Source organism: Castor canadensis, chromosome 14 (genome assembly GCF_047511655.1).
Source record: "Castor canadensis chromosome 14, mCasCan1.hap1v2, whole genome shotgun sequence".
Taxonomy (NCBI): Eukaryota; Metazoa; Chordata; class Mammalia; order Rodentia; family Castoridae; genus Castor; species Castor canadensis.
Genome location: NC_133399.1, coordinates 77174993 through 77190964, shown reverse-complemented (window position 1 = coordinate 77190964; position 15972 = coordinate 77174993). Strand labels below are relative to the sequence as shown.

Genomic DNA, 15972 nt, shown 5'->3' with positions numbered 1-15972 from the left:
CCAAGTTATGGAAACAGCCAAGATGCCCCATCACTGATGAATGGATTAAGAAAATATGGTATCTATACACAATGGAATTTTATGCAGCCATGAAGAAGAATGAAATGTTATCATTCACTGGTAAATGGATGGAATTGGAGAACATCACTCTGCGTGAGGTTAGCCTGGCCCAAAAGACCAAAAATCATATGTTCTCCTTCATATGTGGACATTAGATCAAGGGCAAACACAACAAAGGGATTGGACTTTGATCATAATATAAAAGCGAGAGCACACAAGGGAGATAAGAGGATAGGTAAGACACCTAAAAACTAGCTAGCATTTGTTGCCCTCAATGCAGAGAAACTAAAGCAGATACCTTAAAAGCAACTGAGGCCAATAGGGGAAGGGGACCAGGAACTAGAGAAAAGGTTAGATCAAAAAGAATTAACCTAGAAGGTAACACACATGCACAGGAAATTAATGTGAGTCAACTCCCTGTACAGCTATCCTTATCTCAACCAGCAAAACCCTTGTTCCTTCCTTATTATTGCTAATACTCTCTCTTCAACAAAATTAGAGATAAGGGCAAAATAGTTTCTGCTGGGTATCGAGGGGGTGAGGGGGAGATGGAGGGGGCGGGATGGGTGGTAAGGGAGGGGGTGGGGAGAGGGGGGAGAAATGACCCAAACATTGTATGCACATATGAATTAAAAAAAAAAATGGGATCATTGATGGCGGTCTCCAGTGTGCTAGGGAATTTGAACATTATGTTCCACGTAGCTCATTTTGTGTGGGAGAGCAGAGAGAATGATAAGTCAGGACCCTTGGTGTGTTGAGCTACACACTATTACAGTTTAGTTAGAAGGGTCAGTCCACAACACACAGACACATACACACACACACACACACACACACACACACACACACACACGAGGTAATATCATTAAATAGTAGAGTAACTAAGAGTTTGAGCATTGCATACAGAACACAAGTTTGGAGCCTGACTTTACCATGTATTAGTTCTCAGATCTCAAATCAGTCCTTTTTAATAAAAAACCAATTTCATTATCTATGTCATCTATGCAGTAGGAAGCTGTGAGAACTAAAGGATATAAGATATTTAATACAATGAGCCGCATGGAGTAGGCATCTAGTAAGTATTTAGTTTAATTATAATCAGATGCTAATTACATGCTATAAATCAAGTAGATATGCTATAGATAATAAATTCTGTGGCGTTCAAATGAAAAATATCATGCCTTTCGTGAAGTAGAGTAAACATGAGTTAACTTCTAAATGAAAGACAAGATTTATTACACTGAAGAAGAAAAGAACAGGCAAAAATATGTACCCAGCATAGGAACAGATAAAAAGAAAATCTTCGTGAGATTGAAAGGACACAGGCGGGCTTGTGGTTCGGGGAGCAGTGGGTCAAAAAATGTCTCTTAGCCTTGCTCTACTTACTAGTGTAAGGGCTTTATAATAACTCTGCTTTGCTTTTTCTGCTTAAGAGAAACTTTTGGAACTGTTAATGTGCATATTGTTGGGGGGTTTTTGGCCTCTTTGAACTGCTCTGATAAATTCAATACAATAATCACACTTTATTTAATGTGACTATGAATCTTATGAAAATGAGATTTACATGTACAATGTATTAAATTTTCCTGTAGCTAGCTAGTTGGTGCCACTTGTTCCCTGCTAATTTCTGACAGGCAGGGATGGCACTGTGCATTTCTTAAATTTTAACTTTTTTTTTGACTTAGATTCATCGCTTCTCCAACAATCTCTGTAATGACTTGAGCGGTGTGATGACAATTCAAGCCAAACCACTTCAGCAGAGACCAACCTTTGTCACAGAGAGAACACAGTATGTATAAGAACAACTCAGCCACTCCCAGTGCAGGAAACACTTGAGCATTGAAGACCTCCAGGACATGGGGTAGTGAAGATCTCATTTAGTCCCATGCTGCCAGTGAGCCTGAGCACCCCACATGGGAAACCCAGCTGGTGTGTACAATAGAAACAGATTCTCCTCATAGGAACCACAGTATAATTCCTGTTGCATGTTGGGTGAGATTAGAAAAGAATACAGTACCAAGTAGACATGTTCCCTGTCCTCACAGCACTTACAGCTGAGTAGCTAACTGGGTTTCCCTCTCCCAGGAATGAACAAGAGGACAAATCATCTGGCGTGGGGACCAGTGCTCTTTCTTCAGCACAGCACCGACTTGGACGAATCTCAGATATTCGTGGATTGCAGACTTCTGCCAGGAAAACACCTGCGCATAGGAGGCTGCCGTCTCTGCCTTCAGAGTCACAAAGACTAAAAACCCCCAGTGTGTACAGCGACGAGATTCTTAGGGGAACAAAACTGTAAGTCTGCTTCTTTCATGGTAAACTGAGGGTCACAAAGGACAGAGACTTGTCAATTGGGTTTGATGCATTATTCTGGACAAGGGATCCCCTATCTGATTTTATATAGATGTTTTTCTAATGAGTTCATTTATTTGAGTATTGAATACTAATTATGCATGTGTGTAGTATATGTAGCTATATATTAGCATGATGATAGGTCAGACAGTGTGTCTGCAGCTTAGGCAGCTAGGTGAAATTAAACCTGATGGTGGAGTGATCTTGGGTGAATTTCAGTGGCATTGCTATAAAACTAATAATTAATGCTTTAAAATTACATACTTTTATGTGAAGATTTAAATAAAATGAAGTATAGTTATGCACTTAATAATGATGCTTTGGTCAACTACAGAGAAAATATATGATGCTGGTCCCATAAGTTTATATTGCCTACGGATGTCATAGCTGTGTTTGTGTAGATATACGGTGGTGATCACACAATGACAAAATTGCCTAAGGATGCATTGCTCAGAAAGTGTCCTTATCATTATGCCACATATGGCTGTATATAAAATAATTAAAAAATAAAAGCTATAAGGCCAGGTGCCTGGGCATGCACTTATGTCCTCATTTAATTGAGAGGGAGGCTAAGGCAGAAGGATTGCTTGAGCCCAGGAGTTGGAGACCAACCTCCACCATATAGCAAGATCCTGTCTCAAAAAATAAAATAAAATATTAAAACAAATAATGGAATATACTTACCAGTTTTATCTTTGAGGAAGTGTTTCACCCTATGTAGGCGTTTCAGAAACAGTTCTGAGGCCAGATGTGGTGTTGCATATCTATAATCTCAGAGCTCATGAGGCGGAGGCAGGAGGATCGTGAGTTTGAAGACAGCCTGGGCTACATAGCCAGACCCTGTATCAAAAAAAATTTTTAATTAAATTAAAAAAAAAGGAAGAGCTTTAATCTTAGAATTAACATCAACCTCTTTACCTAATTAGAAAACTATTTGTCTTTTCCTTTATCACAGAATTCCAAAAGAGCTTTCCAAATGACTGACTTGTCAGACTATACTTACCTTCATAGTAACAGCTATTAGTTACTGTTGGCTTTCTTTGTTACTAGCACTCAATATGTGGATTACATTTATTATTTATTCCCCACCACAAACCTTTTACTTTATCCAAATCTAAGATGAGAAAACAGGCAGAAAGAAGTTGAATAACTTGCCAAAGTTTCTCATACCAGGTGGCAGATCTGGGGGCACCCACCTGGCCTCTGGCTTTGGAGTTTACTCCCTGGGCCAATGTAGGATTTCAGTTGCAAGGGAGGCACCTTTAGCAGTTCACACTGAGGACCCCTGCAGGAGTTGGAGGAGTGAGCAGCTGCCAACAGTCACTTAGTAACTGGACTTTGTCAGCATTTTGTAGGTCAGTTTTCTTTCACAACTTAGGACTGATATTTCTAGCTGTATCTGGATCTGCTCTGCTCATTCTTTAAAGATATCTCTTGCTCCTGCATTCTCAGTGACCACCTTCCATGCGTTCTCCACCCTGCAGCCAAGTCAATAGCACACAGCTGGCTCTTCTCTTCCTCCCACCTTACCCAGGCTTCAGTATTGGACCTTCACCAAAAACCATTTCTCTTTCCTCTAAAAATAAATGTAGACCCCTCCAGTTGTATGTTCCCTTTGTGTTTTGGCCCCTCTGTCTGTAGACTAATGCTTGTCAGCATTTTTTTTTTTTCATGATTGCCATGCTAAGAAACCTTTATAGACTATTTTCCCCGATTGCTTCCCTATGGAATTTTACTACCACAGGTGGACTGTCTGTATGTATACCGGGGTTTTATACATAAGAGTCGATTTTTTTTGCCTCCTTTGGTAGAGACCTCACCCTGTGCCTGCATATTTCTTATTCGCTTTCTTTACTTTGATTCTTGACAGCTGTATCTTCCTTCTGACCCATAGACACACCAATTATGCATCCTCTTACTTCTATGATTTTGTGTACACTCAATTTTTGTGGTGCTGGGGATCAAACCCAGGGCTACACTCATGGTAGGTAAGTGATCTGCCACTGAGCTAAACCCCCTGACCTGTCTTTCAATCTTATTGAAATATCATTTTCCCCTTAATTATCAAAGTACCAAAAGTTCAATGCGGAACATGACAATAATATTGAAATATTGATAGAAAGCAAAGATCACTTGTATCCCCAACACACAAAAATATGGGAGTCATGATCATTGATAAATTTCCTATCAATAATGTCCAGAATTATAATTTTCTTTCTATTGCCTTTTTCCCAACACCAGCAGTATCTTATCATTGTATAATGTAGCACTTTTTCATATCCTTTTTTATACTTAACATTATAACATCCATGTAATCAAATTTCCATTATCAGCTGGTTTTAAAAGCATAATTTTTAATGACCACAAAATAATCATGTGTATATATGGTAATTTATTACTAGTGAAATTTTCATTTCTTGATATTTTCATTTCGATGGTGTACACTAGACATCTTATATCAGTCTTCATAAAGATATATGGTTGTATCTTTATATGGGTCTGGAAAAAAAACTACCCTAGAAGAAAAACTACCAAGTCAAAGATTATGGATATTTTTAAGGTTCTTGAAATATTTTGCCACCATGCTTCTTAAAATGGTTGTACCAATTTGTAGAACCACTTGCAATACACAAAGTTATCTACTTTTCTGCAACCTCTAGCTTTGGGTACTATTTTAAAGCATGGCAGTGTATCGGTAAAAATTATCATATTGCGACTTTCATAACTATTATTAATGAATACAAATGAATTAGAACCTGTTTCTAGAATGACTATTCTTGTGCAAAACCCAGATGATTTAATTTTGAAATGTTAATATCTGATAGGGACAGTCTTCTGTCATTACTCTTCTCAGTTGAAATGTATTCTCTCCTGTAAACAAATCAATGTGTGAAATTCAAAACAAGAAGTATTACAAAAATACCCAAAAAGTATTAAAAATGTAGGAAAAAACTAATCTTCACAATACTGATACTTAGTTTTCCCACTGAAGAATATCTTGCCTCTAATTCCACTTCATCTTTTAATGACCATATATCTTGTTTTGTAGTTTCACTTATTAATGCTTTATCACTTTAATAATTGTATCCTTCATTATTGTGCTATATTTATAGTACTTATATTCAGGATCATATGCCACAGTACCTCACTATATACCACTTTGCACTGCTCTCTGATTACTTGTGTTTCCAATAACTTGTCTCCTTTTTAGTGGGAGGAGTGAGATCTTCAATTCTCTCTGTTTTGTACATTTTCTAGCTTAGCTGTGGGGTCAGTGAATCCAGATTGACAGTCATTGCTAAACAAGGTCAATGTAACTGGAGCTGGTGTTTCCCACCTCACGTTTGGCTTCCTAAAAGCTAGCTCATCCTCCAAGAGCATTGCTTTTGAAGGCAGATTGTGCTCAGTGGGAGTTTCATGGTCAGGTCTGTCCCCTTGCTTTCTTTGCTTGGGTGTTCAGTTGCTTGTTTTTGTGTTTACAGGCAGACTGGCATAGACCACATTTCATCCCCATCAGTTCAAACGTTCCGGAGCAGGTTACCCCCAATAGGCTCAGAGGCTGGGCGGCAGAACACAGCAGTTTCAGGATCACGCCCTGTTTCCGTAAGATGAATCTCATTATAAGAGCAACTAATTAGTTTGTTGGAGAACAAATAAATGAAAATAATACCAGTACTTCTAAGAGAAGTCAGTAGCATTAGAAATGGTCTAATTAACTGTATTTAAAATATCTTCATATTCTGCTTACAGAAAGTAAATGGCCTATAAGAATTTATAGAGGTTGAGAGGTTCAAGTTATCATTTTGTGAAGTAAAACTTGGTTTGAACTAAATCAGAAAGTCCAGGTGTCAAGGAAATATCTGATGGTAAGGATGGTGTAGGGAAGAAAAGAGCATGAAGGTTAGGTCACGAGAGAGACAGATTTGTCTTCGGATCCTGGCGCTTAGACTGTATAAATTGGTGCAAATTACTTTAATCTCTGTGAAGCTTAATTCTCTTCCCTATAGAAGAATGAAACAAGTCATGTCTTAAGGAATTATTATAAGGATTAGACAGAAACATACATTTTAAACAATACCTGGCATAAATTAAGAGATCAGCAAATTATTACCCTCATTTTTTTGTTAGCTCCCATTTTTACAGCTAACTTCTGCCATATTTCTTGCCAATGTTTTCTTCATCCCAACTCAATTTATTTGCACAATTGCAGTAGGTCTGGGCAGGCACACTGCTTCCAGTATGTATAAGGAGACTTCCCCTAGACTTACAGTGGCCTCTCAGTCTACTCAGACACAAGTGACACAAGGACCCCAGTTGTAGGAACATAAAGCAGAGAGACAGAAAAAGGAATTAAGCTAAGGTTTTCTCTTGTATACCTTCAGTACAGCAATGAAACCCATTCCCAGTAGGCCAGCCTGGCAAAGCTATAATGTTTAACTTTAGGCTGAAATAGTAAAAGAAGAAAAATATCACACAAACAAGTCTGATCTTCAGAAGTGCAGAATTGCATTTCTAGTATTTTAATGTTAAGAATTTTTTGTAAAGACTTTTGATACCTGTCTACCTACATTGTACTACAATTTTATTGGGTTTAATAATGTAATTGCGTACTTAAAACATATTTAGATATTTTCTTAGCAGACCTTATATTTAGTAATAGTTAAATAAAAGATTCCAAATAAGTGAGTGAATGACTGAAGCATATTAGGTTGTCTTTTGTCTTTCTAAAGATTGTATTTATTTTAAACAAGAGCATATTATCCTCCATGTAGTACAGAGGAAGGCATCCACACAACCGTGTGTTAAGTGCAGTGCCGGACAGCATAGAACGGTCACCTCTTCGAGAAAGAATCATTACCCTGGAGCAGTTATCAAGGCCAAGCACAACGCATGCAATCCGGGTAGGGTTCTCTGACATCTATAACATTGATTTTAAAATATTGAAAAAATAAAGCTCATCCCTCCTTTTTATTTTCCTTTTAACAGTTGGATACACCTCGAAAAGGTTCATTCACACCAGTGGAATTTGCTGGTCACACATGGACAGGCCAAAGTATTTTGACAGGTCAGATTTTTCCACATAAAAAGATAATGATATAAGCTGGATATGGTGGTACACACCTGTAATCCTAGCACTTTAGAGGCTGAGGCAGAAGGATGGTGAGTTCAAAGCCAGCCTGGGGTACATAGTGAGACCATGTCAAGCCTCCCCTCCCCCCAAAAATGGTGTAATTTGTGACATTTCACGTTTCTGATTATCTAATTTCATATGTCTGTTTTGACATGTAGGAGGAAATAGCAAGTGTCTGAAAATGCATTAAGAACAACTTGCAAGGCTGATGTGATGGTACATGCCTGTAATCCTATCTGTGAGAGAGGATTTCAATCTGAGGCCTGCCCTGGGCAAAAAAGCTGGAGAACTTACCTGGAAAATGAAAACTAAAGCAAGAAGGACTGGGCCCATGTAAGCCCAGCACCCTGAGTTCAAGCCCCAGGAATACCAAAAAAAAAAAGAAAAGAAAAGACAAGTACTCACTTGCTACTGGGTCATAAAAGGAAAAATAAACAAATGCTCTCAATTACCTAGAAGCTTCACTCTTATTTAAGAAAGAAAGAAAGAAGGAAGGAAGGAAAGAAAGAAAAGAAAGCAAAGGATAGGCTGTTTTAGGAGAGGTCACTGTCTCTGCTATAGACTTTTCATGTTTTTCTTCTAACTAAAACCCTTCTCCTAAATTTCTCTGAAAAAGTAATGATAACAATACTTGAGAAAGTAAATACAGATTTGCCAACTATGTTACAGTATAGCATTTTACAGATTAATATGTATTCTTGGTCCTGTCTGCTATTTGAAGAATAAGGTTCTATTTTGAATAGAGGCTAGTGACATTTTGGATTTTAAACTGTTTCCCTCTTTTTTCCCATGTAGGTAGCACAGCATTTTCATGAGGTGTGTTGCTCTGGAATTCAATGTCAGGTTTCTTCCTGCCTCTGCCTCTCACCAGCTGTACAACCTCTCTGGACTTCAGCCTTTTCTTTTTGGCAATACTAGGTTTTGAACTCAGGGCTTTCTCATTTACTAGGCAAGTGCTTTACCAATTGAGCCACACCTCCAGACTTTTTTGTTCTGGTTAATTTTGGAGATAGGGTTTCACTTTTTGCCCTGGCCGGCCTGAGTATGTTCTTCCTATTTTATACTTCCTGCATAGCTGGGATGACAGGCGCATACCACAATACCCAACTTTTTTTGGTTGAGATGGAGTCTTGTGAACTTTTGCCCAGTCTGACCTTGAACCAGGATCCTTACAATCTCAGCCTCCCAGGTAGCTAGACTCATAGGCATGAGCCACTGGCACATGGTGCTTTTCTTTTGTAACAGGATTGATGGGTAAAATAATTATTGGAAATTTATGAAAAGGGCCTGGCTAGATGCCAGACATATACCATTGGCTCAAAAATTATAAACAATTTATATTATAGATAATCTGAAATGTCAAGGAAAAAATTTAATATAGTATAATTCTAAAATTAAATTAGGTAAATTTTAAGTATTGTGTAACAGATTTATCACTGTTCATATCAGGTCTTTTATAGCATAGTAATATCAGGGACTTTTTTCTTTTTGTCTGAGGTACTGGGTATTGAATTCAGGACCTGCTCTACTACTTGAGCCATTGTTCCCAACCCTTTTTGCTTTAGTTTATTTTTTACATAAAATCTCCATCTTTTGCCCAGGCCAGGCTTGGCCTATATTGATGATTTTATCAATGACTTTAAGAAAACTGTTACTGATGGTCGGAGGTCTTTTCATTTCAAGGGGCCTAAGGAACATATTCCTGTACTTTTAAGGATTTATTTTTTGGGGATTGACCTATGTCTTCCTTGTTAACTTTGATTCCAGGTCAAGGAACTCCAGGAACTAGTAACTTAACTTTCCATTTATTCTGTAGGAGATAAAAACATGAAGAAGCTGGGAGCAGATATCCCTAATAGTGGGAAGGGCCTCTCAAGGAAGCTGGCATTGCTACCCTTATGAAGTAGTAGAGCTACCTCCCTACTCAACTTCCCTGGGCTTAGGGATCCACCTAGGTGGAGGTCTATGCAGGACTTACCTCTGTACAGAGGACTGAACACATCCCAGAACCTCACCTTGATTAGGGGGGGAGCACCTTTCCTTTTTCTCAGAAGTCTAAATGGCATGTTTTACATATGACTATTTCCTGGGTTATGCAAATGGGACATTAAAATAAAGCATGTTTTATTTTTCAAAGTATCATCTGTATGGAATGTACAAAACAATTCCCTTGAGCAGTAGAATTTTTAACATCTTAATGAGAATCACTCTTCTGGTTCATGTTTTAGGTTCACAGTATCTGCCTAAATCTTTTCAGAGGACAACTTTGACTTCAAGAAAGAGGTTCCAAGTAGCATCTTGATAGTAACCCCCCACTCAGGACTGTGGACTTACTATAGCATTCAGAGCATGGCATACCATTTATCACTTGAAAAGTGGAAGAACAAGTATTACACTATTATCTATTTATCTGCTTGTCTGACAGTCTGACACATTAGGCTGCCTAAGAGAAATACAAACAAATAAGTAACTTAACTTTTAACATTTGGCAGTGTAAAGAAAATTAAGGTCAAATTCATTAAACTTCTTTACTGGAGACATTTCCAAGGTTCTTCATGCTTTGCTCAGAAAACCCTCATGTGTGTTTAAATCCCCCCACTTTATCAGGGGTACCCACAGTTAGTGTGTGCATGCATTCATACAACATATGATATATAAGTGTATGAACTAAGAAAATGCCATTTTGTAACTTTGTATCTTGATAAATTTTTTGATCTCATTCTTTAAATCCATCAAAATGCAGGTCACTAACAGATACTTCTTCCTTCTTTAATAAGAGTAAAGTCTTGGTTGAGACACTCTGTCCATTTGAAAAAGATTCTGGTTGTTCTAATCATTGTGCTGACTTTCTTATACCTCATGAACCTCTTTGAGAAATGTCAGTGGCTAAGTCACTCATATTATGACATAATAGTAAACTAGTTTTCATTGTCAAATTCAGGCAGTCCATTTAAAAGCATCCCACATTTGTTGTTTCTAAAGGTGAGTATGAACATTCAAATCTGTTTCTTTATTATTTCAAATGAAGTGTCTGTGCACTGGAGGGAAGGCTTTGCAACAGCATCATCCTTACATCATCATGACTTGATCTTAGGGCAGATGCCACCTCTGTCCCCTTCACCCTCTGTCCTCTTGCCCTGCCTTATTTTCTTCAGAGCCCTTACTGCACCCGACATTACTGCAGAAATGGAGTGGAGAATGTAAAGGGGGAAATAGCAGTTGCAGGCAAAACTCCTTGTCAGTGATTTAAACCCTCAGATTCACTTTCAGTTTCCCACGGTGCAAATCAGCAAAATTTCTTGTTTTCTATTAGTTAATCTTATCAATCTAATTTTCATTACTACAAAAATCAAACTTGACATGTACATGTCATGTGTATGTATAAATATACATATATTATCATATAAATGTATGATAAATTATTTTCAGGCATTTCTGGCTGTAAGGAGTAAGGATTATTGTCTACTTAGAGATGTTTGGAAATTGAGACTGGAATTAGTGTTGTTCTTTATCACAGAATGACAAAATCAAAGTGACCTTAGAACCTTGCCTCCATTTGATTGTGGTGAATTGTAGATACCTTCCTTTCTCTCCTCCATTTTCTGTAGCAATGGAACATGTTAGGGATGGAAACAAGAGAAATCTATATCTGTACCTCTTTTTGGATGGCCACTCTAGGGAACTCTACCTCCCAAACTCTAGGGAATACTTCCAATGCTTAGTTTCCCATATCAAGTAGGCCAAAGCATTTTGAGAATTTAAAAAATTATTTCTCAACATAAGCTATGAAAACTTTTTAAAGATAAAATAAACAGCTCTCTTGCACCATCTTATTGCTCCCTAGTTCTACCCACACTTCCTAAAGGAGAGATGGCTGATAGGTTATCTAAACTAACAACAAGGTAGTATGTCTAAAATAAATTATTATTTTCTTGGAAAAACTACAGAATCTATTTAAAGGTACCTTTGCCTTGTTTGGCTTCAGAGGTTTATGATTGAGAACCTATTATTTATATGTTAGTAAGAAAAATACTTTGAAAAAATATAATCAGGTATGATGATCTTGATTTTTATCTTCCAAATACTTTGATTGGAAGTTAAAGTACTATTAAAGATTATGTAAGGACTTGGAGCTCTGGGCTGATTCTAAAAGTGACCTTGTCATAACATTTATTTTTAGACCTGCCTTAAAAATAGTTTAGTTATAGGTTAAATGACATTTAGAAGTTAGTAAATGATACTTATATCAAGGATGGTGCTTTTTAAACTAAAAAAAGGTAAAAGTTAGGTTAATATTTTCCCAATAGACTTCTTTGATAAATGAGCCCTATCTTATATTTTCTTTGGTAAAAATTTAAAAGACAAGTTTAATTACTTCTGAGGTCAATTTTCAAATGCAGGTTAGTGACTACATTAATTAAAATTAGTTTATCTGAAACCAAAGAAGGAATGAAGGAATTTAAAAATAATTTAAGAAAATATAAAATGAAACAGAAAATTGCTGAATTTTATAAATTTAACATAAAGGCAAGTATCCATGTTCATGTTATTCTGAACTAGAATGGAATTTCTATATTGATTGAGAGGTACATTCTTAATATCATAAATCATTTCAGTATATTTTTTATTGTCATTGTTTTCTTATACTACTGATGATTGTTCAGGACTTTTGAGTCTTTAATTTTAATAAAATATAAAAGTGCTGAAAAAGTTTTCAAAAATTCAATTGCATTTGTAAAAGCATCTTTCCATTCTAAATTTTTACATAATTTGTGCAAGTATCTCTCACTTTGCAGTTTCTAAATACATAGGCATTTATTCAATTGCTTCTAATTCCATAGCAAACTTTCCCCAATGAATTTAAGATATGTATCCACATGTACTTGTGAAGGTTTACAACATTTATGAATATGCCAATGTAACCTTTGTTTCAGAAGGTGACACTTAGTCATGGGTTCATTATTTCTTCAAATATTAAGTACTTTGTGTAAAGTATTTATAACATTCGGCTGAACAAGACAAAGGTTTTGCTCTAAAAAATTTAGAGTCTCATGAAGGAGATAGACAATAAACAAAAAAATAGAAATATAGTAAGAGGTCAGTTAGCAATAAGCATTATGAAGAAATAAAACAAGATAAGGTGACAGATTACAACTTTAGATCGAGCTAAAGGAAGGCTAAATTGCAAAGGTAATGTTTAAGCAATGACCCAAAGATGAGAATAGAAGCCATGTGCCTATTTAGAGAATTCTAGATTGTGGAAAACACACACATACATAAATAAGGAGTGATACTTGAGTGCTTGAGGAATGGCCAAGAGGCAAGAGGGACAGGGATGATATGCAAGAGGAGGACTCATAGGAGGTGTGATCAGAAGTGTAGCACTATGGGAAATGGTCAATAATCTGAAATATGAAGCCACTAGAGTTTTGAAGAAAGTGATACTATCTGGCACAAAATGATCATGTTTCAGGTTAAATGACAACAGTTATACTTGTGAGAAGTTCCAGGATTTTAGATATGTTTTGAAATTTAAGCCCATGAAATTTGATATAAAGTGTGGCTACAAAAAGAATCAAGAATGGCACCAAGGACTTGGGTTTATCACTTAAAAGGATGATGCTGACATACACTGAAATTGAATAAGAGTACAAGAGAAACAAGATTGGGGTATGTTGGAACTTGCTGTTTGGGATTCCTATTAGATGGTTAAGTGGAGATGTTGAAATATTTGAATATCTGTACCTGAGTTTTGGTGAGGAACTATAAACTAGAGGTAGGAATCTGGGAGTTTCCAGCAAGCACAGGCACTCCTACATATACAGTCTTGTTATATCCTGATAGACACATTGTGAATAGAAAATATCATAAATCTAAAGAATACATTTAATACACCTAACCTACCTAATATCATAGCTTTGCCCAGTCCGTCTTAAATGTTCTCAGAACACTTTAATCCACAGTTGGGCAAAATCATCTAACACAAACCCTATTTTGTAACAAAGTGTGACTCATGTAATATATCAAATATCTATCAAAAAAATGCTGGCAAGACATTACCCCATAGATATCAGTTGTTTTCCCTCAGGAGCACTTGCTGCTTCAGTCTAGCATTCCAAGAGTGTGGTGTGGCATATCACTAGTGTAGGAAAAGAGAGATGTCTAGTTTCTGCTGAATGAGTATAGATTTAGCATTATTATAAAGTTGAAAATTGTAAGTCAATCCTCATAAAGCAGAGGCCACCTATACAGTCTGTGGGTTGTATTTAAGTATGAAGTGCATAATACAACCCAGAACGTAAGTGTAGAGAAGAGAGAGGGAAAGAATTCTCAGTCTTGGGTTTTAAAAATCTACAGGTCTGAGATGTTAGGGAAAAAATCAACAAAGTAGACTGAGAAAGAGTAGCTGGTAAGAGAGAATGAAAATCAAGATAATGTGGAACTCTCAAAGTCAAATGAAGGAAAAGTGTTTCAAGGAAGTGACAGGGACTCACATATGTTGAATGCTGTTGGTAAGTTAAATTACATAAGTCTCAGATTTGGCCTAAAGATTTAGTCACATGGAGGATATTGGTGACTGCTGTGATTTGAATGTGCTCCTTAAATTTCTTGTATTGGGAACTTAATTCCTAAAATCATATTTTAGTGGTATGTGGAAATGAAGCCTTTGGGAGGTAATTAAGACTACATGAGGTCCCTATATTGGGGCCCACATGGTGCAATTAATGTCTTTATAAGAAGAGGAAGACACACTTGTTCTGTCTTGCCATGTGGTGACGTGTATCACATCAGAACTTGAAGATAGTGCATACTACAAAGAATGACCTCACCAGATGTAGCCTCTGAACCTTGGACTTTTTATTCTCCAAATCATGAACTAAATAAACTTCCCTTTGTTATAAATGAATTAGGTGTCAGTATTTATTTATTAGATCAACAGAGAATGGATTAAGACAATGACTTTGTCAGTATCTTTTACTGGAATGGACATAGCAAAAACATTCTTGCAGTGGGTTTAGGAGAGAATTAGTAGAGAAAAATGAAGATAGTAGTCATGGTCAAGTCTTTTAAGGAAACAGAGCTTACCACAGAGAATGATAAAAAGTGCAAACAGATGGTGACAGCTATTTGGAGGTGTACAAAAACACTCAAAGGCAATTTGAGAAAGCAAATTGGTAGATAAGGAAATGATAGTGAGGTGAATCTCATATTTTCCAGCATTCCCCACCTTGCATCAAGGTATTTCAGATTAAAAGCACAGAGCATAAAGGCCAAGAAGAAAGTAGCATCCTGAATTTGTGGCTAACTCAGCAGGATGTCAAAGGGAAGGACTTTAGTTATGTCTCAAATTTTGAATTGACAATCTTGAAGTACTACACTGTAGTAGTAAGGGAAAACTCAAAACAGGAAAGTCCTCAAAGTACTTGAAGCAGAACTTAAAATCAGCACAAGGTTATATGCCAAAATATTATCTAACTACCAGAAAAATAATTTCTTTGAGGAATATTTTATATAAATAAATTCACCTGGATTTTCTACAATTTTCATTTAGAATGTACAGCATCAAACCCAAACTTAATAGATACTTCAGGACTTGGGCCAAATGACTAAAATCCAAGAAAGAAAACAGTCAGAAAATTAGAAAAGATCCACAGGTGATTAAAACATTATCATGGGTGAAACTGGAGGACATTACATTAAGTAAAAGGAGCCTGACACAAAAAAGACAAATACTGCATGTTCTCTTAACACATGTGGAAGTTAAAAAAAAGTCAACCTAAATGTAGAGTAATGACTACTGGAGATTGGGGTGTGGGGAAGTAGGTAAAGAGAACCTGAATTTGATCAGCATATGCTGTGGGCATGTATTGACATATCACACTGAACCTAATTTGCATGCATAAGAAATACATATTATTCAAAAATTGAAAAATTATCAGGTGTAAACTATGAGATAGTTTGATTAGTATTTTCAAGAAATTAAGTGAAAAGACAGTGAAAAACTTGAGTTTGAAAAATATTCAATTTTTAGAGCTGAATAATACAATAAGTTAAAAAATTCAGTAGCTATGTTTAACAGAAGATTAGACCAAACATAGTATTAGTAAACTAAAAATGAATCAAGAGACCCTCATAATCAGTTTAAAGCACAGAAATTTCTTTAAAAATAGATTCTGCAGAAAAGGGTGTGGGATCTTGTAGATATATGTAACATACACATAATTGTATTCATATAAAGAAAAGAAAAAAGAATGAAGAAAATGCAGCATTTGAAAGGTACTATCAAAGAATTTTCCAAACTTGAGGGAAGACACTGATCCATTAATTCAAAAATCTATAAGAAAATAAACATGAAGAAAAACTTATTAAGATACATCATAGTAAGACTGCTAAAATTCCAAAATCAAAAAGAACATCAAAATAGCGAG

At 36.3% G+C, this 15972-nt stretch overlaps 1 protein-coding gene across 9 annotated transcripts in view; it reads left to right on the top strand.

Annotated features, from left to right (window-relative positions):
* The window catches only part of Fam149a (family with sequence similarity 149 member A), a 60646-nt gene extending 46196 nt beyond the window's left edge, over positions 1-14450 (top strand). For 8 of the 9 annotated variants that reach the window (XM_074054789.1, XM_074054788.1, XM_074054791.1 and 5 more), the window contains 6 exons: positions 1746-1849; positions 2146-2355; positions 5895-6015; positions 7185-7313; positions 7399-7477; positions 9772-14450. In XM_074054789.1, coding sequence (XP_073910890.1) covers positions 1746-1849; positions 2146-2355; positions 5895-6015; positions 7185-7313; positions 7399-7477; positions 9772-9845 — 717 coding nt within the window. In that variant the 3' untranslated portion in view covers positions 9846-14450. Of the gene's footprint in view, positions 1-1745; positions 1850-2145; positions 2356-5894; positions 6016-7184; positions 7314-7398; positions 7478-7701; positions 8002-9771 lie in introns of those variants that run through there. The other variant, XM_074054790.1, reaches the window with a different exon arrangement.
* The last annotated feature ends 1522 nt before the right edge of the window (positions 14451-15972 follow it).